The following is a 26379-nucleotide window of genomic DNA, read 5'->3' as shown; positions in this document are numbered from 1 at the left end:
GGCAAGCAATTGAAAAACCTCATGTAGCATACGTCATGAACCTCTAAATTTCTTTAGTGATCCCCATTTAACACGGAATTACTAGTTGACTTAACCCCTAACATTATTCCCCTATATTTATACCACCCCATATGCCCTGGATTCTCGTCATCATCATATTTATTTTCCTACCTACTTACATATAATTTTCATGTCATTTTAATCTTTCACTATTTTTATTTTTCATAAGAAAAAAAAAAAAAAAATGAGTAGCCTAACCATGGTGGAGGCAAAGCTGCCACCAGGGTTTAGGTTTCATCCAAGAGATGATGAACTTGTTTGTGATTACTTAATGAAGAAATGGAATGGTTGTGAATCTGCTCTTCTTATTGAAGTTGACCTCAACAAGTGTGAGCCTTGGGATATTCCTGGTCAGTCTGTTATTTTTTTTTTTTTCTTTTTCATTTTCGAGTTATGAACAACGTAAAATTATATATAGGCTGGTTGCTTTTTATTTTCGAGCCGTATAGAGTTATAGAAGTTGTATGATGATACAGTGGCGGATTTAGGATTAGGATTAAGGTTTTTTTTTTTTTTTTAACAACAAGGATTAAGGTTATTGGTAAGAAAACTATGGATTGTAAAGAAAATATATTTCAAATTTGTTTTCGGCATACTATTGTATGTTGTTATAATCTTCTGTAATTGTATGGTTAACTGATAAATAATAAACAAAAAATTAAAACAAAAATCTAAACATCATATCTCACATATTGGTTTAAGACTTTAAGTATACTCCTTGATTTGGTGTTTGAGCTTTTAAAAATTAAAGGGGAATAATTACTGTTGGATCACTTTTTTTTTTTTTTTGTCTGTAATTATTCCCCTTTAATTTTTAAAAGCTCAAACACCAAATCAAGGAGTATAAATATTATGTGAATTTGCTATAATCACTTAATTAGGCCTATACCAAATACTGACTTTTTACGATATAGTTTATGAAACGGGAAATTATTTGTGTCAGCCATCTTGTAAATTAATTCAATTACCTCCACTAAATTGGAATTGTTCAATATTCTTCAGGCATAGTAATAGTTAGATAACTTCCATTCCACAAAAGTAAATTTAAATCTTAGGAAAATTATGAAAGCAGGATAAAAAAACGAAATTGGAATATATGTACTTTTATATAGTAAGGTTGAAATCAAAATTTGATTTCTTGTTTCACATAAAATCTCACTTTTTTATATGCAGAAGAACATTAATTAATCTTGGCATAATAACCCAATTTGAGATTATTAATTCGACATAAGTTATGCTTTCGTCATTAGTATTGTAAAATATGTCCACATGCTTTCTACATTTATCTAATTTATTTTCAACTTCATCAAGTTATATTAGGTGAAATCCTACAGTCAATTGTTTTATCAAATTTTATGCAACATTTGGTTTATAATTGAAAACCCTTACTTTATGTAGAATATCATTCTTTTAGATCTCATCAGCCTTTCTAATAAAATTTATGGACTACTTCTTAATGGGCTTCTTACTCTTATATATATGCTAAAAAATCACTTGATTTCTCATGATATTTACTGGCTCTTTATCTTCTTGGAATTTCACCTTTACAATTGCTAGCTTGCAACTTAATTTAAGGCGATCTAAGTATCGTACCTCTCCGTTCCAGATTATAGCATCATTTGATTTTTTGCACAATTTACACTCTCCATTTTGACCATATATTTTATTTTACTATTATGTGAAAACAAATTTGTCTAGTAAAATGGTGTTGGTTTATCTTAATAGATATATTTTCAAAAGATTAATTTTAATATAATAAATATTTAATTACATACATTGCTTACAAACTCTTAAATGAACTTGGTTCACACTAATTTATTAGAGACACTATGATTGTTTGATTAATTAAAAAAAAGTCAGTGTATTAAAATAAAGAGTATTGTGTTGAAATAAAAGTCATTATGGTATTATAAAGGTAATAAGAGATTAATATTTTTCTTTATAAAATTTTTTATATAGTGTTATATACTTGTCAATTTGAATAATAAACATCACTATGTAAAAAGTATGTTCACTATATTCAATGTAACACCGTACTTTATATTCACAATAACATTAAAAGCCACACAAGTTTTAATTAATGTTACTATATATTGAAAATAAGTTTACTATGTAAAAATTAGGATCACTATATTAAATATAATGTCAGTTGCGTGCATATAAGGAAGCCTCAGCTCAAGTCCACAATAAAATTTTGATCCACACAAGATTTTTCCAACATTTATAGTCAAATTTGTGCTAAATAAACGTGTTCAACCAAAGTGATGCAATTAATCTAAATAAAGTATATCACAGCTGCAGTAACACCATATATAATTATATATAGTTACCACTTTTTGAGTTTAACTTTAGATAGAGCTATAAATTATACTCCCTTTGTATTTAGGATGAGTGGATGAATAAAGTTGTTGCATACAAATCAACATATATTTGTAGTACACAAGATCTAATAATTTTATTCTCCATTAATAGTATTTATATATACATGTACTATCAACCATATTCATATATTAGATAATTACATCTAATAGTCCCTTATTTTTCCTGAGATAATGACACCCTTGGCACCATCTAATTCAGAAGATAGTGATAAAAGTGATTATAAGTTTAATGTCGTTATACCTACTAATTATCCTCTTTCAACGTACGTGTGCAAAATGTCGAGGTTTAATGTCTCATCATCACCTATAAAATTTAATTTCTAATTAATTTGTTCTAGTTGTGAAATTTGATAGATAATTAAAAAAAAAAAAAAAAATTATAAAATATAAAAAAAAATAATTCAATTTAGGAGCGTATGAAAATGCTACATTTTTTGTCACTTGTGTCATGCATGCAATGCAAAATTGGACCCTGGCCTCTAGATAATGCAGCCGAATTTGGCATGGCCCTTATCACTAATTAAGTATTTAAATTCTTGGAGTAGGTTTTGATTGATTAGCTCTCTGGATAATGCATGGAAAATTCAGTATTAATTACTCATCTAATTAGTTGCTAATTATTTTCCAACATTTCCTTAATTTGTGAATTAGCCAAAAATAAATAAATAAATAAATTATGTTTGTGTAAAACTAATACTGTAAAAAGTAGTTTTTATTCGTAAATGTTTTATGCATCTGGAAAAAATATATACATTATCTAAATTCCACATTAAAAAGTACTCTCTATATGAGTCAATTTTACTCAAATACTTGTTTGTTTTCTTCGTATGCATACTGTTTAGAGTATAATGATAAACGATTAATTACTACCTCCATTTCATTGTATTTGTAATTTGGGGTAGTATTTGTGAGATATAAAAATATTTCAACAAGTAAGACAAAACGATGATAGTATTTAATTGTGCAATTTAAAACCCGTCAAAATATATATATATATATATATATATATATATATATATATATATATATATATATATATATATATATATATATATATATATATATATATATATATATATATATATATATACTAGCTTAATTAGCTATTTAAAAAAACAAAGTATTTTCTAGTAAGTAATATAAAAGTTGTTTGTATAAACATAGAACATAATTATATATTATTAATTCAAGATAAAAGTGTAAATGTTTGTAATTATGTTTGTTCCAATAGAAATGGTATTACATAAATTCATTAGAAATTTGATTTGATCACAGTAAATATTTAACTTGTTTATGTTGGGGCAGAAACAGCCTGTGTTGGAGGAAAAGAATGGTACTTTTACAACCAACGTGACAGGAAATATGCAACGGGCCTAAGAACTAATCGAGCAACTGCCTCCGGCTACTGGAAAGCCACCGGAAAAGACCGGCCAGTAATTCGACGTGGCAGCCTTGTGGGGATGAGGAAGACCTTGGTTTTCTACCAAGGGAGAGCACCCAAGGGCAAAAAAACCGATTGGGTTATGCATGAGTTTCGTGTGGAAGGACCATTCGGCCCTCCTAAACTTAATCCTACCTCTAAGGTTAGTCTTTCTCATTAACTTTAAGGACATATAATTTATGAAAAATGATATACATAGGATAAAGTAACATTAATTACACCGACTTGTTTGTGATTTTGTCATAAATTTTCAACTTAATTTCATTTTAGAAAGTATGTTAAATGCTTATATATAACCCTAAGAGCTATATATATAATTACCCATAATTTATACATGTTATAAACTTATAAGGTACATACGCATATTTCTAATTGTGCACTAGACTTTTCAGGCTGCATAGGGTTAGTTTAGAGCTTGAAATTATTAGGAGCCAGCCCCTCGCCTCGGTTTAGAAAGAAATGGATGGTCCATTTTTTTCTTCCTTTATAAAGATCTTATACGAAGTTGTTTACGATCAGAAAGTACAACGATATATGGAAATACAGGGAGATTTATTTGAGTTCTTCCCCCCTGGGAGAGAATCTAGCTATTAATAGTCTCAAAATAATAATTAGGATATCTAACTCTTTTCTCTGACAAATTTAATATTAGTTAGACGTGGTAAGATTTCTAATTCAAATTCTAATTATCGGGTCAAAAATAATAATTTTAATAATAAGAAGAAAAACCACTCTATAACATAATTAAATGGCGCCCTTATTTTACCAGGTAACGCGCACATTTAAATGTGAGTGGACAAACACACCCTCGTGTGTATTTCATGTTTTTCTTCTTTGGCCTCTAACTCAATCTAATAACAATCACTCCTCCCAACAAACCACCACCATCGGACACATCGCCGGAATTAAAATCGTTTTTTTTTTTTGGAGGGGGAAAACGCTTAATTTTTTCAAAACTCTAGAGGAGAAATGCCTAAAATTTTCAAAAGTCCCTAAGAGATTCGAAAATTCTAGGCGTTTTCACCCACAGAATTTTTCAGTTTTTTTGCGTTTTTTGTTTTTATCATAACTTTTGATCCAGAAATCGGATTAAGACAAATAATATATCGTTGGAAAGCTCTATAAGTCTACTTTCTAACCCATTTGAAATCAGGTCGATATCATTTCTAGATATTAAGATATGGCTAGAATACTAAGTTTAGTCCAAAATCAATACCCTTGCACTATTTCAATCGTATATTAAGATTTAGAAATGATATTAACTTGTTTTCTAAATAGTTTGGAAAATAGACTTCCAAAACTTTCCAACGATATATTATTTGCTTTAATCCAAGTTTGGAATCAAAAGTTATGATAAAAATAAAAAACTCAAAAAAAAAATTGAAAAATTCTACGGGGTAAAACGCCTAGAATTTTCGAATCTCCTGGGATCTTTTGAAAATTCTAGGCGTTTCTCCCCTAGAGTTTTGAAAAAAATTAGGCGTTTTCCCCCTCCACAAAAAGAAAAAAAAATGATTTTAATTTCGGCGATATGTTCGATGACCTTGCTCTCGGTTGGTGGTGGTTTGTTGGGAGGATAGGATGTTAGATTGATTAAGAACATGAAATACACGCGAGGGTATATTTGTCTATTCAAATTTTAATGTGGGCGTTACCTGGTAAAATAAGGGCGTCATTTAGCTTCTCACTTTATAATACATAATTATTACGTATACATTTTTTTTTAATTCTGCAAAGTAAATACTTATGTTTATTAGGAATTATCTCAAAAAAAAATAAATTAATAAAATAAAATAACTCAAGATAATATCTTAGTGAAGTAGACGAATGAAATGATCTAAATTGAAAAATGAACAATAAAATTTCCCTACTCCAAAAAATTTCAAGTAAATATGTCGAAGTTGCATGATTGGTTTATGTTGCTTAGAAACCTTAGATTCCACATGTAACGATCATATTGCATAATTCTCCAAGTTTTTTAGGACAACAAACTAGTTTCTTTCATTAAAATGATTGATAGATATTTTAAATCATGCAAATCTTTTTTATATAAGTGACGGGAGAGAAACCAGTGTCCACCTATAATTTCCTTTTGTTGTTAATTTGGAAGATAAAGAAAAAAAGTAGCAATTGTAGCTCGAAATCTTTATCACAAAAAGACAGGTCGCCCCGTATGTACTCATGGATAAATTAATAATATAAGGCACACCATCCATTTTTCTAAAATAAAAAAAAAATAAAAAAAAAAAAGACAGGTCGTAGTATTAATCAGTCAAATCAAACAAGAAAAATGTCCTATACTATGTTTTTTTCTCTACGAAAACAAATTAAGAAACTTAATTAAAATAATATAAAATCTATTCAATTAAATTCAAACCAACTAATTTCTACGATCACAAATAGAGTTTCAGTGCCCATATGACAATAAATGGGTAGCCTAACAAATATTTATTAGTTCCTTCTATATATATATATATATATATATATATATATATTTTAAGCTCATCAAAAAGAAAAATAAAAAAGGAAGAACTTCAATAAACTCATATACACCGCTTAAACATGACTATCTTACACCATGCCAAGTAAACTTTTGTCATGTTTTATGTAAAATTAATTTGTGTTCAATTATGTAATTTATTGTTATTCTTTTTTTTTTTTTTTTTTTTTTGATTAGATTTTTTTTTTTTTTTTTATTTTTTTATTGTTATTCTTCTTTAACAAAAACAAAATTAAGTTATTTTTTCGAATTCACGTTTTTACATTAAATTATATCCATGGACACATCGCATGAATAAAAAGAGCTATTGTATATGTATAGTATCACGTCAATAGCATTTAATGGCTAAAAAGAACGAGTATATGTTGTTTCCATGCAAACTAGCATGTGCCTCATAAAGTAGACTGCTAACTCTATCTTTAATCCGCATCCTAGTAATAATGAAAGTTTCATTATAGGTAAAATGGATTAGGTGGATTAGAAAGCAACAGTTAAAACAACCGTAATATCAAGAAAGTCTTCATTATTTGGAAAATTCTTCAATGAAAATAAAATACCACCAATTATTATGATATTCAATTCAATTCAAATCACACCTCATTTCACACGAACAATTATATATTTGAAATTTTTAAATTTTTTTGCACCAAATAGTTAATTTTGGGAATAATCAGTCAATTCCCTGAAAGATTTGCACATCTCTATCTCGGATTTAATTATCATTGTGGGACCCACGTTGATTAGTACTCCTTATTAATTAGCTTAATCAATTAGTGAGCTAACTCGTTATAGTACAATATTTTATTTTATTTTTATATATAAAATGTACTTGCTTCTTATATTAAATTAAATTTTGACTTTGATAAAGAGTTAACATCAAAGTCAGAACCGGTGGTTAAACCATGTTGGGTATTTTTATTATGAGCTAAAGAGTAGTTAGTTTCCGCTGCCATCTTGCATCAGCATACAACTACAATGATTTAATTTTAATAGCTGTTAACCAACACACGTCACGTACTAATGGTATAGTACTATTTCATCTGTATTTTTGAATTATGACGAATGAAGAATAAGCTTTTTTTTTTTTTTTTTTTTTTTTTTTTTTTTTTTTTTTGCAACACCTTTGTAATAGTGAAGTCTTAGGCAATTTTTAGAGTAAGGCCCCGTTCTCTTCACCTTATTTTTGCTGAACTGAAATTATTTTTATTGAAATAAAATTATATTTGCTGAACTTAAATTATTTTTACTGAACTTAAATTAATTTTACTGAATTGGAATTATTTTTGCTGAACTGAAATTATTTTTACTGATTTTCTATTATAATTCTTTTTTAAAAAAACTGAATTTTACTGAACTGAACTTATTTTACTAAACTGAACTTATTTTTACTGAATTGAAATTATTTTACTTAATATTATTTTTTTAAGGTGAAGAGAACAGAGCCTAAAGAGAGATAGAGCGAAAAAAATAAATAAATTAAAGAGGGTTCATATGTTAGGAAAGAAATAGAGTTAATCTATTAAAATGAAAAGTGATGTAACTAATTGAAATCTTTTTAAAAAGTGATTCATCTAATAAAAACTTGAAGAAGTATTACTTTTATTTTGTTGCATACTAAAGTTTATTGTACTACATTTGTTTCTTATTATTTACAGCAAAAGGGTGTTATTTGTGAGACATAAAATATTCTTTTAATTACAAATATTAAGAAATGATGATATTAAAGATTAGGAAAATAGCTAAATTTTATAAGCTTTGGGTTCGATTCTCGTTACTCTAGCTTTACATTTTTTTCTTGTGAGAGTAACTTCTTTAGTTGTGGTTGTATGTATCAATTGTGGATAGGGGTGTCCATTATTCGGACTAAAATCGAAATCTAATCTAATCCAAACCGAATTATTAATTCGGATTAGATCCGAACTTTAAATCGGATCGGATTTTTTTTTTTTTTTTTAAATTTTCGGATTGGATTGGATCGGATTGACCGTATTCGAATCCAAAAAATTGAAATAACCGAAATATATGAAACTGTTACTTTATAAATAAGTGTTGTTAATATTAATCATGTTAAACTATGTTTATATTTATATTTATATTAAGGTTAAATTGTCAAGAATAAAATGAACTTTCACCAAGTTTTCCAAAAATAAAACGACCTTTTGATTATTCAAAAATAAAACGATTTTGATATACATCTGCTCATAATAGGATGTGACCAGTTGGTAACCTCTATAACGACTTAATTATGACACGTGTTGCAATGTGATGGGTCTTTTTTTTTTAAAAAAAAATATTCCCTCTATTTTTATTTGCATCACTTCCCTTTTATGGTTGGTTATTTATTTATTTATTTATTTGTATCACTTCTACATATAATAACTTTATAAAACTACGTATATTTTATTTTTTCTTTCTTGTACTTTAAACTTCATCCAAATTATTTTATCATTTATCTCTCTCATGGTACCAACTACTCTATCACATACTTTCACTTTCATGTCCCCACATTACTTTTACCATAATAATTTATTTATCCACTCTCATTATTATATTATACCAAATTCAGGATCGGCTACTAGGGGAAACTCATTGAGCGATCGCTCAGGGCACCCCTTTAGTAGGGCCCATATTTTTTTAATATCTTATTATTAAAAATAAAATAAATAAATAAATAAAAAACTGGTCATAAATTTATGTACTGTAGATCTATAGTACTAATCATAAATGTAACTGCTTCTTAATCTAAATATGAATTAAAGATCATTTTAATTAGCTAAGTGATATTTTTTGGGATTTAAATGGAGGAAATAAACAAAGCAACCAAAAAAAGGAAAAAGCACTAAAGCATGGGTTTGGTTTATTTGCTTAATTTTCCTTTTGCTTTGGATTTTTAGATTTTCATTTTTTCTTTTATGGGAGCTTTTATTTTCCTTTTTTCTTGTATACTTTCTCTTTTAGTTTATTTGTTTTCTTTAATTACCTAATTTCTGTTACGTTAGCTTTAATTAAGTAATTTCTTTATTAATTTTTTTATTGGATTTAAATTCTTGACTTTTTTTAAATTTAAAAAATAAGATATTGGGTAATATAACTTGCGAGGGTTTGATTGATGAATTTCATAAAAAAAATAAAAAAAAGTAAAGCCCGAAAGACGAGATTTTTTAAGTAATTATTATGTAATTCATAATTTTGGTGAACTTTTTAATGCTCGTATAAAATTTTATGCAATACATTACCATAATTTAGGGGTCTTTCTTAAGGTTTTGCTCCAGGTCCCCAAAATGTTCAAGACAACTCTGGCCAAATTCATTCTTTTAAAACTCCACCCATTTGCAAGTGATGCAAATAATAATAATAATTAAAAAAAAAAAAAAAAAAAACAGTGTGTATATTTTTACAATGCTCTTTAAAAAAATTTAATTTATTAAAAGAAAAACAAAACCCAGAAATTCCGACCTTTCACCTCCCCCACTGTCACACAGCCACCACAAATGCACAAATCCTCATGCCTACTCACCATCATCAACCCCCACAAACCCCATCCAAGCGTGAAGCGCCCACTCCTTGACCGAAACTCCAGCCCTCATCCCCATCGTCCACCAGCCTCGAAATTCTTTACCAACCTTCACCCTAGCCCCACGGCCCCTCTCTCCAACTCAAACCAGCACGGCTGAAACCCTTAACCCAACCTTCTACGAGTCGGAATCCCCCCTCAAAACCCTTTCACCACTAATTCTTACCCCCACCGTTCTTTAATAAACACCCACCAGACCACCAATAAAACAAGACGCGATAATCAATGTTGCGGCAAGCTAGATGGGTAGGGGGAGAACTTGGGGCGCTGCGGAGAGGGAAGGGCTTGGGGTGCTGTGGGAAACGAGATGAGGAGGGGGTTGGGTTGCTTGCGGGAAAGGGAGGTGGCTGGAGGTGGCGGCGCTAAAGGGAGCTAGCGGCCGTTGGGGAAAGGGAGGGAATGGGGGGCTGATCAGCTAACATGGGGAAAATGGGAGAGTTTTTGTTTTAAAATTAATAAAATTTATATTATTTAATCTTGAAACATTTTCTTTCCGAGGCCAATTATTTCTAGCATAATTATAATTATATGTTCATTAGTGACTTAATTTATTTATTATAAATACATCAAAAATCACCAATTTAAGCGTTGACAAAATTAAAAATAAGTTGTCAATTGACAGATATTATTGAAGAAATAAAGAATGAGATACCGAAGGCAAAAACATATTCTATACTTTCAAGTAAGCAATTTATTAACCTTGATAACCGTCTTGTCTCCTAAAATTATAAATTTGCTTTGAGTGCTCGCTCAAAGTCTCAAACTAATCAAAATATCAAAGAAATGTCATTGGGGAAAAAAAATTAAAACCAAAAAATTATTAAAAAAAAATGAAAATAAAAAAATGAAACAATACGGAGTAGTTCATAACACTAACATCAATGATTTATATAAATGCAAAACGAATTAAAACAAAACTTGACCTTGTTTAAGGTGCAAATACTTTAAGAAAAGAATGAGCATAGTAAAAGAGGGAAAGTGTTTAAGGGTTATCAGTGATTTATTGGGATTTGGGTAGTTATAGTAGGATTAGTAGATTAGTACTCATAATATAATATGTATTTAGCCTTCCTAAGAAAATAAAAACAATTAATTAATTATTGTACTCTACTAGTGTACAATTTTTTTCCCCAAAATCTTTCAGGGGCCAAGCCCCTTCAAGCCTCAACTAACATCCTCCCTTGCCTCCCTCGAAACCCTTCACCACTAATTCTTACCCCTACTTGTTGAAATTCATCAGTTGAACTTCATTCTGGAAGAATTTTCCAGAAAATAGAAAGAGAAATGAAGAGAGAGAAGCTTGTAGAAGAAGAAAGAAGTTTGTTATTATTGAATAATGTGAGAATTACAGCAAGTTTGGTATTTATACAAGAGTTAGTTACAAACCTCTAACAACCTCTAACAACTTGCTAACAAACTAATTGTTGAGCTGGAACTTGCTGAATGTGCTGCTAACTTTCCCTGACTGTATTGATGAGTGTGCTGCTAACTTGAGTCGTATACTCCAACACCCCCCCCCCCTCAAACTTGGCAGGGGTGATTGAACCATGCCAAGTTTGGACAGTAAGTCCTGCTGCTGAGAAACTGAGAGCTGCTTAGTGAACACATCTGCAAGCAGCAGACCAGTAGGAATGTATGTAAGCTCAATTAAACCCTCAAGGACTTTATCCCTAGTAAAGTGGCAGTCCACCTCAATATGTTTGGTTCTTTCGTAGAAAACTGGGTTCTTAGCTATATGAATAGCTGATTGATTGTCACAGAACTGCTTGACAGGCTTCAAGTTTCATAGACCCAACTCTTCAAGAACTCTGACTAACCAGGCAACTTCACTAGCAGCATGTGCCATGGCTCTGTATTCAGCCTCAACTGAACTCTTTAAAGTTATACTTTGTTTCTTGGATTTCCAAGAAATTGGAGAACTGCCAAGGAGCAGAACATAACCAGTTACAGACTTTCTTGAGGATGGACAAGCTGCCCAATCAGAATCACAGATTGCTTGCAGAGTAAGCTGATCTGTAGCTCTAAGTAAGATCCCTTGACTAATAGTACTAGCAACATACCTCAGAGTATGTTGCAGAGCTTGAACATGTGGAATCCTGGGAGAATGCATAAATTGGCTCAAAGTTTGAACAGCAAAGGCTAGATCAGGTCTAGTGTTAGTAAGAAAGTTCAATTTCCCAACATAACACCTGTAAAGAGCTGCATTGTCATAAAGATCACCCTGATCAGAGTAAAGCTTCATGTGTGAGGGAAAAGGGGAGGTTGCAGGCTTTGAAATATCCAATTCACAGTCTTGCAGAAGTTCTTTGGTGAATTTTCTTTGAGACAGAACATAACCATCATCACATTTAGTCACTTCAATGCCAAGAAAATAACTCAGTTGCCCCAAATCTTTAATGTTGAATGTCTTGTACAAGTGAGCTTTTAGATTAGAAATAAACTGATCATTTGAACCAGTGATGATTATATCATCAACATAGATAGCAATCAGAGTGGTATCAACACCATCCTTTCTAAGAAACAAAGAGTAATAATTCTTAGACTGAGTAAAGTCTTGGAACTTCAGCTCTTCAACTAGTCTAGCAAACCACTACCTAGATGCTTGTTTAAGGCCATATAATGACTTCTTAAGTCTGCAAACATGCCCTGCAGGAGCTGAAACACCTTCTGGAATCTTCATATAAACCTCTTCATGAAGAGTACCATGGAGAAAAGCAATATTAATGTCAAGTTGGAACAAATTCCAACCATTTTGAGCAACAAGAGAGACCAAACATATGACAATTGACATTTTAACAACTGGAGAGAAGGTTTCTTCATAGTCAACCCCATATTTTTGTGTAAAACCCTTGGCAACAAGCCTAGCTTTGTATCTTTCTATGCTACCATCAGCATTCTCCTTTATTCTATATACCCATTTGCATCCTATAGCCTTTTTCCCTTTAGGAAGCATAACAATGTCCCATGTATTATTCTTGTTAAGAGCAGAAATCTCCTTGTCCATAGCATCCACCTAAGAAGAATCCTGAGCTGCCTCTTCATAACTTGTTGGCTCAACAAGTGATTGATGTACACAAATTTCCAGCTGCTGTTTCTCAGGAAGAGAATCAAAGGAAACCAAGTTGCACCAATGATCAGTGACTGCATAACAGTGATAGTTTGAGAAATGATTAGGTGTTCTGGTAACTCTGAAGGATTGTCAAAGAGGATTATTTTCAGTTGGAACATCTGAAAGATTAGGTAAAATAGAGGAGGAAATGTTGTTCTGAGGAACATGATCAGTAGGGGAAACGTTAGGTGATGAAGAAACAGGAACATAATTATTGTTCACACTAATGTCAGAAAAGATCTCAAGAATTTCTGTATGATTTTGAGAAATAGGTGTGATGACAGGTAGGAAGAATTTGTTAGCATAATTTTTGTGAGGTGTAGAAGAAAAATGAAAAGGAAAATGTTTTTTCATAAAAAACAACATCCCTAGAGACTAAAATTTTGTTTGTAGCAAGGTTTAGGACTTTGTAGGCTTTTTAGTTAGGAGGGTAATCTAAAAAAGAACATGGTGTTGCTCTAGGATCTAGTTTGGTTATGTGAACTTTAGATGTTAAAACATAACAAAGGCATCCAAAAACCTTCAAATGAGATAAGACATGAATAGAACCATATAACCTTTCATAAGGTGTGATTGAGCTAATTGATTTTAGTGGCATCCTGTTGATCAAATAAGCAGCTGCCAATATACAGTCTCCCCATAAACGAACTGGTACTTTAGACTGAAAGTACAGTGCCTTACCAGTCTCCAAAAGATGCTTGTGTTTTCTTTCTACCACCCCATTTTGTTGGGGTGTGTCACTGCAAGACTTTTGCTACATTATACCATGCTATAACAACAGCTGTTTCATACTCCCATCTGTAAGATCAAGTGCATTATCTGATCTCACAGCCAAGACCTTGGAAGAAAATTGAGTATGCACATAACTAAGAAACTGAGACATAATAGAAACTGAGTCACTTTTATTCTTCATAAAATGAATCCAACTCATTCTTGAATAGTCATCTACGATTGTGAGAAACTGGTTACAACCAGTATGTGTGACATGAGTGTAAGGACCCCACACATCTACATGAATGAGTTCAAAAGGCTTACATGCTTTTATTGAACTATTAGGAAATGAAAATCTAGACTGTTTAGCTAAGGGACAAACTTGACACAAATTTTCAGCTAAACAACCATGCACATTAGTACCCTTGATAAACTTTATTTTGTCAAAAGACATATGACCTAAACGAAGGTGCCAAAGTTTGGCTTCTTCAACTGCTGCCAGACTATGATTCTCAAGATCAATAGCATTATTTGCACTCAAGTAATCTTCATTAAGACTGTATAATCCTCTGTCCAATCTACCAAGCACTATTAGACTGATCAAAGAAGGGCCCTGAAGCAAGCATGTATCATTAGTAAATGACACAGATCCTGAAACATCTTTGCATAAATTTGATATTGACACCAAGTTAAATTGAAAACCAGGAACATGCAGGACATTATTAAGAGTAAGGCCTGACTTGAGCAAAACTGTTCCTATATGTTCAACTTTCAGTTTCTTTCCATTTGGTATTGTTATAAATCTTTCATCAAGTATCTTTGAATATGACTTAAACATTGAAATATCAGCACACATATGATTAGAAGCTCCACTGTCTAGAATCCATGTAGGAAGCATAGAAGAAGCAAGACAGAAATTACTTGTCAAGTGAGAAGTAACTGCTAAGCTAAGGGAACTTGAACCTCCAGAGAGTTCACCTTTCTCAGAAGACTGTTGTTTGTCAAGATAATGCAGAATGTGTTTGTGTTGTTCTTAAGTTACTGACAAATTGACCATATCTGCAGACTTTGAAATACCAGAATCATCCAGCTGAGCTGATGCTGCTACTCTCTTTGCTTTGTTCTTGAAATCAGAAGGATAACCATTCAATTTGAAACACTTCTCTCTTGTGTGATTCCTCATTTTGCAATAATCACATTATAAATTGTTTCTGGTATAGACAAAATTCCTTGTGTTTGATCCTGCAGAATTAGCTTCAGCTATCTGTCCTGCACCTCCAGTAGAATTATAGAATTTATTGCTACTGAACTGATTTCTGGTGTCATTAAATTTCTTAGCATAAAATGCTGCTGATTCCAGATTCTGCTGATTCTTGATATTATTCAAGTTCATATGAGTTTGTTCTTGGAGTAACAAACTATATGCCTTGGATGCAGTTGGTAAAGGATTCATCATCAGAATAGTACTCTTAGTGTGAGAATACTTACATGAACCTTCATTAAGAAATGAATTAGTCTCTGACTTTGCTGAGACTTAAGCAATTGCTGTGTTAAAGTACAATTACAACCAGTGCATACACAAGCAGGAAGAGGATCTAATCCATCCAATTGATCTCATAGTTGCTTAATTCGAGTATAGAATTCAGGAATACCTTCAGATTCACCTTGAGAAATGTTTGCTAATTGCTGTTGCACTGAGAACAATTGAGGTCCAGAAGATTGACTGAATCTCTCATCTAAATCCAGCAAAATTGACCTTGCTGTCTTCAAGTAAAGAACACTTCGAGCAATTGAAGGCTCAAGAGAATTTAGAATCCAAGAAATTACCAGATTATTACACCTGTTCCAGATTCTGAGATTTGGTGAATTATTTGAAGGTTGATTCAAACCTCCGTCGCATAATTTGTTTCTTGGTGATAAAACAATTGTCATAGAATGTTTCCAATCATTGAAGCTCGTTCCATCAAATACAACATTCACCAATTTTGTTGCAGTAAGATCAGAATTGCTTAAAAAGTATACAGAATTTGGATTCTGTGTTGGATCAGCTTTTGCATTTGCATCAGAATTTTGAGAATTACTTGTAGCATTTTGAGGTGTCATTGCTAAATTTTGGTCAAACACAAGAAAAATGATAAAAGAATGTGATGATCAAACTCAGAAAGTTGAGAATAATGCGAAAATTGGATAAAAAATGAGCTAAATTCAGCTCTGATACCATGTTGAAGTTCATCAATTGAACTTCATTTTGGAAGAATTTTCCAGAAAATAGAAAGAGAAATGAAGAGAGAGAAGCTTGTAGAAGAAGAAAGAAGTTTTTTATTATTGAATAATGTGAGAATTACAGCAAGTTTGGTATATATATACAAGAGTTAGTTACAAAACTCTAACAACCTCTAACAACTTGCTAACAAACTAATTGCTGAGCTGGATTTTGCTAACTATACTTGCTGAGTGTGCTGCTGACTTGAGTCGTATACTCCAACACTACCTTTAATAAACACCCACCAGACCACTAATAAAACAAGACGCGACAATTGACGTTGCGGCAAGCTAGAGGGGTAGGGGGAGAACTTGGGACGCTGCGGGGAGGGGAGGTGGAGGGCTTGGGGTGCTGTGGGAAACGGGATGAGGAGGGGGTTGGGTGGCTTGCGGGAAGGGAAAGGTGGCTGGAGTTGGCGGCGCTAAAGGGAACTAGCAGCCATTAGGGAAAGGGAGGGAATGGGGCTCATCAGCTAACACGAGGAAATGAGGAAGTTTTTGTTTTAAAATTAAAATAAAGGAATAAGTAAAATTTATTTTATTTAAAAGTAAAATGTAAAAAATTAAAATATAAAAATCCAAACGAATCGCAATGTGACATGTGTTCGGAGTAACCTATGTAATAAGTTGTCGGCTTTTTGTTCTTTTAAGAGTAAAGCCAATGGTTGTTTATTTAAGGTGGGCATCAAGAGAGAGAGAAAAAAAGTATTAAAAAACTCAAAAGATAATACTTTAGGAAAGAAAAATCTAATGACCAAATCATGGCCATGACTATTGGCAAAGGGTGGGCAAACAATATATATATGTGCCACTTGTCACGGTATGAGTGGGCTGTAAGTTTTTTTTATTTTATTAATTAGGTTAGGCTCGTGCGATCCACGATTTAAATATTATTTTACGATTTTAACAATATTATTTAGCTTATTTGTGTGTAATATGTACGTAGTACAAATAATTTAATCAACATCTAATAAATTGAGAAATTGACGAAGAGTGGAAGCCCCAATTCATATAATTTGTATAAAATATACGGAGTAGGAGAAAAAGATAATGTTTATAAGAAAATGAAATAGTCTGACCTTCCTTTAATTTTTCCAATCGAAATTGCATAATTAGTCAATTTAAATGTAAAATCTGTTAGGAAAATGTATAATTAATTTATCATTTTCAAATTTTTATTTATGTTGAAAAAAAAAAGAAAAATTTGCCAGGAATATTATGACCTTTGCCCGATCTTCCAAAAATAAAACGACATTTTAATTATCCCGGAATAAAATGACCTTTAACATACATCTTCCATAAATGGAGCGTAACCGGTTGTGACCTGCTTAATGGGTTAAAAGTGACACGTGTCACTTTGTAATTGGCCAATTGCTTTTTTTTTTTTACAATTTTCTTATTTTTAAAAATTGATTTTAATAATAAAAAAAAAATTTATTTTTAGAAAAAAAAACCCTTGCCCTTACAGCCCCCTCCCCCGTTGACCCCTAGTCCCCCACCGTAGCCTCCACCAGCACTAAACCCCCCAACCTCATCCCCCACCTCACCCATGGCCTTCACTAGCCATGAAAACCTCACCCTCGCCGACCACCACGGAATATTGCCCCTCACGAAATCAGTCCCAACTAACACCTCACAAATTGGCGGGCAAATTGCCTTAATTGTCGCCGGAACTGAGTTGTGGGTTTGCGGGAAAGGGATGACAACGATTTGTCTCCTTAACATTATAAATTTATAATCTTGTCCTCCCCGTGAACTTGAACCCGCCACTACTAGTTAAAAACAACATCAAAACAAAAGTAGAGAAAGATTTGCAATGGAATCAAGTTAATTTTTGTTGGGTTATTAGGACAAAAAACAGAATGTTTGATGATGATGAAATGAATTAGAATGGTAGTGTAGAAGGGAATTTATAATCTAGAAAAGGGGAAGGAGTGGGGGTTAAATCGAAAATGAAAGGGGAAGGGATGGGGGCTGGTCAGAATAGGGAGGAGGAGAGGTGGCTGCTGGTTTGCCGGAAGAAGGTGGGTTTTATTTAATAATTTTTTTAATTATCAATTATCTTAAAAAGAAGAATAATGTAAAAATAAAAAATAAAAATTTCTAACCTATCACAATGCGACACATGTCTAGTGTTAACCTTTTAAATAGGTAACCGGTTATCTATTCTATTTATGGAAGATGTATGTTAAAGGTCATTTTATTTCGGGATAATTAAAAGGTTGTTTTATTTTTGGAAGACCGAGTAAAGGTCATAATATTCTTGACAAATTTTCCAAAAAAATAATGATGTCATTATTAGTTTTAGCGGAAAATTTTTTTATAAGAGGTTGACATGTAGAAGTAATGACATTAGTGGTAATTATTTTAGTTATATTTAAAGATTAGTGATGAATATTATGATTATAAAAAATTAAAGGGCAACCAATGGGTATATATGGGCATAACTGGCATGGTGATTGGAAATGGTCGAGATGGAAGAGAGAGATATTAATAAAAAAAAAAAAAGGTAATGACCACCTTTGAATTGGGCAACCATTGGCTTTGCTCTTATGGAAGATGTATATATATCAAAGATTATTTTATTCCAGAATAATCAAAAGGTTGTTTTAGTTTTGGAAGATCTGTGAAAGGTCATTTTATTTTTCACAATTTTTTCTAATATTAATTATTAATCGTGTAAACCTATGTTATCAGTAATTGTATTAATCATGTACAACTATACTTTCAAGAATTGAATTTTTATTAGTGTATTTTTATTTTTATAATCGCATAATAAGGCCCAAATAATTTGCAACGTGTTTTAATTTGGAATTTCGGATCGGATCCAAATAACCGGATTTTAATTAATTCGGGTTGGATTGGATTGAATTTGGTGAGGAATTCAGATTGGATTTGATAATTGACAACCGAAATTTATTTCGGATCGGATTCAATTTGAACTAAATCCAAACTGAAAACCGAATGTACACCCCTAATTGCGGATTTGTGGTCAATAATTTCGGAGTCATACAAAAGATAAATAAAAAAGTAAAACCAATTGATGACAAGTCGAGAAGCATGCTAGTGTTATCGGTTAGTCCTACTTTGTAAGTATTATACTTTGACTGACAAATTAATTTAGGCAATTTTATTAACTCTATTATAATAAAATGTAAGCGGGGTAATTAGAATACTTAAAAATTATAAGGAGTGATTGTGTTGTTAATAGTTCATTAAAAAGTGAGGTATGTGAGAGAAAATAAATAATTTAAAAATAATTGTGGTTCAACCGAAAACCATATGAGAAAAATCATAATATAATATTTTAATATGGTAGTTTACCAAAAATAGAATTTTTTTTTTTTGAAAAAATGGAGGGAGCAACAAATTATCAAATCATTTGGTTTGTCTCTTCTTGAAGGTTGATAATCGATCTAGATCATTAGCTCTAATACCCCGATAAATTTTCAATCACTAGGCCAATCACAAACTCGAGTTGCGAGAGAGCGCGATCACATATAATTCCAATATAATAGAGAGTTCCATCAAAAAAAAATTAGTAGCTTCCAATCTTATACTTTCTCCATATTTTAATACTTGTTACAATTTTTTGAAATTGAAACGTCACAATATTTACAACATACTATAATTTAGAAAGTTATTTTGGGTGAAATTTGTAATATATATTTTTCTTAATTAAATTTCAAGAACTAGTGAGTTGTACTCCTTCAAAAGTAAAATTACAAACTTGATTGATGCAAAAGTTCGAACTCAACCTCATGTTTGATAACAAGATACTCGTACTAAATTAATGATCAACATGAGTTGATGCTTTTGGAATTGTAACAATATTTACATATTATACCACTACAAGAAAATAACCTTTTCGTAGCGATTATTTTTACCTTTAGTATCGATTGTAATTGCAACAAAAAGCTTTCCCAACGAATGGTCATTCGATACAATATCCCCCGTTGCCTTAGCCTTTAGTAGTGGTTTTCAATATCGCTGGGGTTGGCCTCAATAATCGATACGAAAAACTACATCCAATCGTGGTGATTATTGTAGCGATTACAATCGCTATAAATGTTGAACTCATTTTCTATCAAAAAAAAAAGCATGCATATGATCTTTATAAGATTCGAACATGCAACCTCAAACTCTTATAGCAAATGTTTCACCAATAAGCTATGACGTATTTTATGTATTCTTTGTCAAACAATATTTATATATCTAATGTTGAAAAGGCTTTTCGTATCGATTTTTGGGATTTAGTGGCGATTGTAAATGATACGATTTCTAAAAATCATATAAATGTGTAAAAATAGTGTGGATATGTATTATTATGTTTTTCGTATCGATTTTGTATGGGAAAACCATGGCGAATGTAAAATGATACGACTTCCTTAATTATTTCACAAACATACTTGCATATTGTAGCGAATGTACAATCGCTACGAAATAATCGCTACGAAAAGACATTTTTCTTGTAGTGATACATTTCCTCACAAGATGACAAGACTTTCTGAAACAAAATGTAAATAAAAAAACCCAAATCTTACAAAGTTTAAGTGTATTAAATATAAGAACATGTTATCTTCACCTTATTTTTGCTGAACTGATATTAGTTTTACTGAACGAGTATTAATTTTACAACTTGAATTATTTTCATTTATTTAATTACATTTTTACCGATTTCTATTATATTTGTTCTTTAAAGGTATTGATTTTTACTGATAAATTATTATTTTTACAGAGTTGAAATTATTTTAACTAGAATTGAAACACTAAATATTATTTCCTTAAGGTGAATTGAACATGAAGTAACATAAAGGAGTAAAAACTACGTGTATACTCTAACCATCTTATGGTAATTCAAACACTTTTATTTTTCATCGTTTTAGATTCATTTGAACATTCAAGAAATAAGTCCTTGTTATCTTCACCTTATATTTACTTTACTTAAATTATTTTTGTTGAACTTAAATTATACTCCGTATAATGAAATAAAATTAAAATTTGTTAAACTTAAATTATTACGTATATTAAAATATTTTTATTTACTAAATCCTTTCATTACTAATTCACTATTATAATTGTTCTTTTCAATTATTATATTTCACTAATTTAAATTTATTTCTACTAAACTTAACTTATTTTTGCTGAACTTAAGCTATTTTGTCTAACCGAACTTGATTCTGCTAAACTAAGTTTATTTGCACGCAATTAAACTAATTTAAACTAAATTTAACTTATAATTTAAATATTATTAATTTATGGTGAAGAGAAATAGCCTAAGTATTCCATTAATATTACTTTCTTATTATTACAAATTGTTTAAGGTGATATTAATTTTTTATCCAATTACGTTCTAAAATTTTTTTTATTTTTTTTTCCGGCAAGTAATAACTTATTTTCCTTTTATCACAGCTACTATCTTATTAGACATTAATAGATAATATTTTAGAAAGTTAACAAGTTTTTATACATAAATTTTTGCTTGTTAAAATTATAACTTGACCAGTTAAAGTATTTCAAACAATTGTAAAAATATGAATTACTCCATCCATCTTGGAATAGTTTTATATATATTTACATAAGTGATAGGATTTCAGTTATTACTTTATCAAAAAGAAAAAAAAAAAAAAAGAATGTAACATTATCCCTCCATTATTACTTTTTTCTAATTAAACTTACCGTCATTTCCCCTTGGTTTTTCAATTCTTTGTTTAATGTGTATCTATGGTTATTGAGTATAACATAAAATTACTATTGATAGAGTACATATATTACTCCATTTATTTTGTAATTGCTACTATTTGACGAATATGTTGTTGTTTTAGGATATTAAATTTACTGGAAAAATTATCAACAATAATATAATATGACCTTTGGTCAGTCTTGCAAAAATGAAACGACCCTTTTGATTATCATAGAATAATATGACTTTTGGGGGCATATGTTCATAATAAATTAAACCAAACACATGTCACATTGTGATTGGTTAGAGGATTTATTATTTATTTTAACATATAAATTTATTAAAAAAAAAAATTATAAAAAAAAAAAAAAAATTCCCTTCCCTATCCCTTTCCATAATTTCTTACATGAGCATCACCAAAGCAGCACTCACCAGCCACCGTCTAGCTCCCTCAATCACCACCCCCTTTAAAACTCTCCTCCGAACCCTTTATCCCTCCCCAGTCTTCACACTTAACACCCCAACAGTGAAGAAACAAGACTTTTCACCATCAACCGGTGAAGTCACCGGAAAACCTGTCAAAAATATCTTACTATGCTTCGAAACCAAACACGCTCTTGCCACCCTCTTAACTCTCACTCTTGCTTTACTACAACCACATCCTTTCTAGCTCTCTCCTCTTCCTCACTACCACCTCCTCAACACCACCGCAACGACCACCTCCTCAACCCACCCCCTCCTAACGCCATCCTCACCAAGTTGCCAACGAAAACTCTCCCCACACACAAAACAAAATCCACCAATTCACGACATGTCCCCACGCTCGAAACGGGGTCGATGGGGTGATGGCTATGAGTTATGAGAGAATTTTTAGGGGTTTATGTGGTGGAAAGAAGGAGATGGGATGATGGCTGACAGGGAAGGGGACGGGCTGATAATGGGGAGGGTTTAAATTTCAAAAATTAAAATAAAACATCATAACCCATAACAATGCAACACATGTCATGATAAAGGCTACAAATTTTTTAATTCTATTGTAAGCAAATGTCCCTAGAAGTGCATATTATTTTGAAATAATCAAAAGGTCGTGTTTTGAAAGATCGGGCAAATGTCATATTATTATTTACAATTTTTCCAAATTCAATTTATTTCATTGTACTATGATGTAAATGGGGTACTCCCTCCGTCATTTATTTTAAATCTTTCCGATTACTATTTATCAAAAATGAAATGAAGTAGTAATTAGAAAGTGAGTCCTTTTTTTCAAAAAAAAAAGCCTTTTTCGATAGGACAGAAAAATGATTTTTTTATTGAAACATTATAATAATAATAATAATAATAATAATAATAATAATAATGATAATGATAATCATCATCATCATTATTATTATTATTATTATTATTATTATTATATGGACCATGTGGTGGGATAAGGACTGATAAAAGTGGAGTTTTTTAAAAAAGCAAAAGTTGTGAGATTAAAATAATAACATAAACCAAAAGTAGGAAGATAAAAAAGAGCAGAGAAAGCAATCAAATTAGTTAGATTAAGGTAGAAAGGTTAGTAATTTAGTCATTTACTGAAAACTAAAAAATGTCAAGAGTGAAATAATAATTTACAAAAATGAAGTTAGGTTGACAATAAAAAATAGAAGTGAGTTTGACCATTAAAATATTAAAGCAAGAACGGCCACGTGGAGAGAGTAAATATCAAAATTAAATTCACCATAACTTAACATATATTTTAATTGCAACAATTTTCTTTTTTCTAGTACAAAGTATTTATTTAATGGATTAACTTGTATTTGTAACTAATGCATAACAAATAAATTTTGTCATGTAATATGTTGTTGAATTAGTTACAATGGCTATTTTCATTTTTCAACATTTTAATAACGATTTTTTCAGCATATATCCCTAAGTTTTTTGTTTATTAACCATATGCCCCTAAACATTTTAAATTCATCATATACCCCCTAGTTTTTACAAAAATACACCATTTTCCCTTTAATGACTAATGATTGTAAACTTCATTAGTCATTAGGGTTAATTATGACCCGAAATCACCTTAAATACATTCCCCTACCCACGGAACCACCGACATTCCTTTTTCTCATCCACAAAAGCACCCCAAGTTTCCTTTTCTCATCCTCAAAATCAATTATACGGATATGGTTATGGATTTGGAGTGGTTTCGGGGGTTAAAGAAAGGAGAAGAGTGGTTTCAGGGATGGGAGAGAGATTTATCTAAGGTACTTTCGATGAATAATTAATCAAATTCCACTCATATTGTTGTCATTATGGGTATATGGTGAATTTTTGTAACAACTCAGAAATATATGGTGAATTTGAAAAATTTCGAGGGTATAAGGTGAATAAACAAAAACCTCATGGGTACATATTCTATTAAAATGTTAAAGATATTAATGGTCAAATTTTTACATCACTAAGCATGCCTTGTGAAACTAATGTATATAAAAAATAAATGAAATAATTTTTTTTTTAAAAGTCAACTTAAGATAGTGTAATACTTAAAATAAAAACTTAAGGAACGCAATGAGTAGATAAAGTTTCTCACACGTTACTTAACTTAATAACTTTGTATTTTTTAAGGTAAATTGATATTATATTTGAAATATTCTAGAGTTTTATGCACATTATATATATGCTAACTTATAGAGTTTTTCCATTGACATGAAGCAAGAAGATTGGGTCCTTTGTAGGGTTTTCTACAAGAATAGATCAGAAATATGTTCGAAAGGCGGTGCTGATAACGAGAGCAACTCCATGGAAGACACAAGCTCATCATCCGGCCTACCACCATTAATGGACTCCTACATCACCTTTAACCAAACTCAAGTAAATGCAGATACGAGTAATTCTTACCAGCAAGTGCCCTGCTTCTCCATTACCTCATCATCTGCCAACCATGATAATACCAATAATCCGTTGTTATATCACCAAAGTTTTCACATGTATCCTAATAATAATAGTGCCACTCAAAATGATCAAACCTCGACAACTTTCAATTGCACTACTGTAATCCCAAATGACTCAACCTCTATAAACCTAAGTCCTTTAGCATGTGATCGAAAGGTGCTCGAAGCTGTCCTAACTCAGCTTACAAAAATGGAAACCTCCCCTAACTTAAATGGTTCGTCAAGTATAGGGGAGGTTGCAAGCTCTGAAAGTTATTTGTCGTCTAAAGTTGCATTGCTGCCTCACATGTGGAACAATTATTGATCGAATACTCCCTCTAATCGGAAATAATTGTCAAGTTATTATTGTCTTATAGACAATGTAAGATAAACCAATAACCTGATAAATAAGTTATTGGGATGATGGTAGCGATGTAAGATTTGGTTAGCTCGTGAGACAAGTTATTGTTATCTATATATATATGATTGATGATTGAAAATTGGACTCTTTAATTTTATTTTATTGGATCTTTATTGATTGATGTATACATAAAGTATATGCTCTCTATATTTATACTTCTAGAAAGGTAAGTTCTCTTTCCATTACATATTTTTGTAATGTTATCATTGTCTTATCGACAATGTAAACTGAACTAATAAGGTGACAAATACGTTATTTGGATAAATAAGTAAACACTGTAAGAATTGGTTCTTAGCTTTTGAGTAGCCGTGTAAATGAGCTGATACGTTTGTGAACTACTCTTGAACAAGCTCGGTCAATGCTTGATCAATACTCATTTGTTAAGCTAACAAATAAGTTTGAACAAAAATCTTAAGCTCGTCAAATAAATGAATAAAGCTCGAACAACAACATGTTCGACTCGGTAATGTTCATGAACAGCTCGTTTAAGTCAATTTATAAGTTTTTTCACGCCTAATTAAAATTTGAAAATTTTATTATATCTTTTATTCATACATATTTGTAAAAAGTACTAATTATTTCATCATGTAAAAGCATGAAAACTCCGCCATTACCTTTTTTTTATAAAAAGAATATAAACATCTTATATAAAATTAAATGGATGTGTTAAAATTTGAATGAAATCATTTTTTAAAATAATAAATTAAGGCTCGTTTATTTAATCAAGCATGATTTAGACCCGTTCAAGCTCGAACTTAAACTCGAAATGCAAATGAGTACGTTCGTGAACAAAGGTCGAACAAGCCAAATTCTTAATGAGCCCAGCTCGAACAAGATTTTTAAAAGCTCGTTCAAACTCGAGATAGTTTGAATACAAATAGTTCTTATCAAGCTTAGCTCGAACAGATTAAAACTCGGCTCGGCTCGGATCGTTTGCGGCCCTACTTTTGATACAGCTTAATTATCTATATATATGATTGACGATTGGAAATTGCTCATGATGAATCTGTTGTTGCAACGTCAATCTCGCCATTTTCAATCATTAAAAAGAACAGTACCAGTTTCCTTTTATTAGATCTTTAATGATTAATGTATACATATAGAATATGTTCTCTATACTTCTGCTTTTAGAAAGGTAAATTCTCTTCCCATTCCATATTAAGAAATATTGGTCTAGTGGGGAATGTATGTGTAGGTGTATTCTCTTTTTTTTTTTTTTTTTTTTTTTTTTTTGAGAATTTAGCAAATATAAGGAATTGTACCATGTGGTAAAGTGGTATAGCATGTATCTGTTCTCTGGGCAGAAATAATAGTGAGTA

General features: G+C 31.0%; 1 protein-coding gene across 2 annotated transcripts; it reads left to right on the top strand.

Moving 5' to 3' along the window:
- The first annotated feature begins 210 nt into the window (after window positions 1-210).
- On the top strand, window positions 211-25083 carry LOC145576600 (NAC domain-containing protein 21/22-like). 2 transcript variants are annotated; one of them, XM_081634329.1, is made up of 3 exons: window positions 211-410; window positions 3753-4024; window positions 24422-25083. In XM_081634329.1, exons 1-3 carry the CDS (start codon window positions 245-247, stop codon window positions 24962-24964), a joined length of 981 nt encoding a protein of 326 aa, XP_081490455.1. In that variant the 5' UTR covers window positions 211-244; the 3' UTR covers window positions 24965-25083. The 2 variants fall into 2 exon arrangements, with proteins under 2 accessions (XP_081490455.1, XP_081490454.1); XM_081634328.1 differs by having other exon boundaries at window positions 3747-4024.
- Window positions 25084-26379: the final 1296 nt, after the last annotated feature.

This window comes from Chenopodium album, chromosome 13, assembly GCF_948465745.1.
Source record: "Chenopodium album chromosome 13, dcCheAlbu1.1, whole genome shotgun sequence".
In the NCBI taxonomy this organism is placed as follows: domain Eukaryota; kingdom Viridiplantae; phylum Streptophyta; class Magnoliopsida; order Caryophyllales; family Amaranthaceae; genus Chenopodium; species Chenopodium album.
Note: the sequence above shows the minus strand (reverse complement) of the source record. Positions and strands in the feature narration are given on the sequence as shown.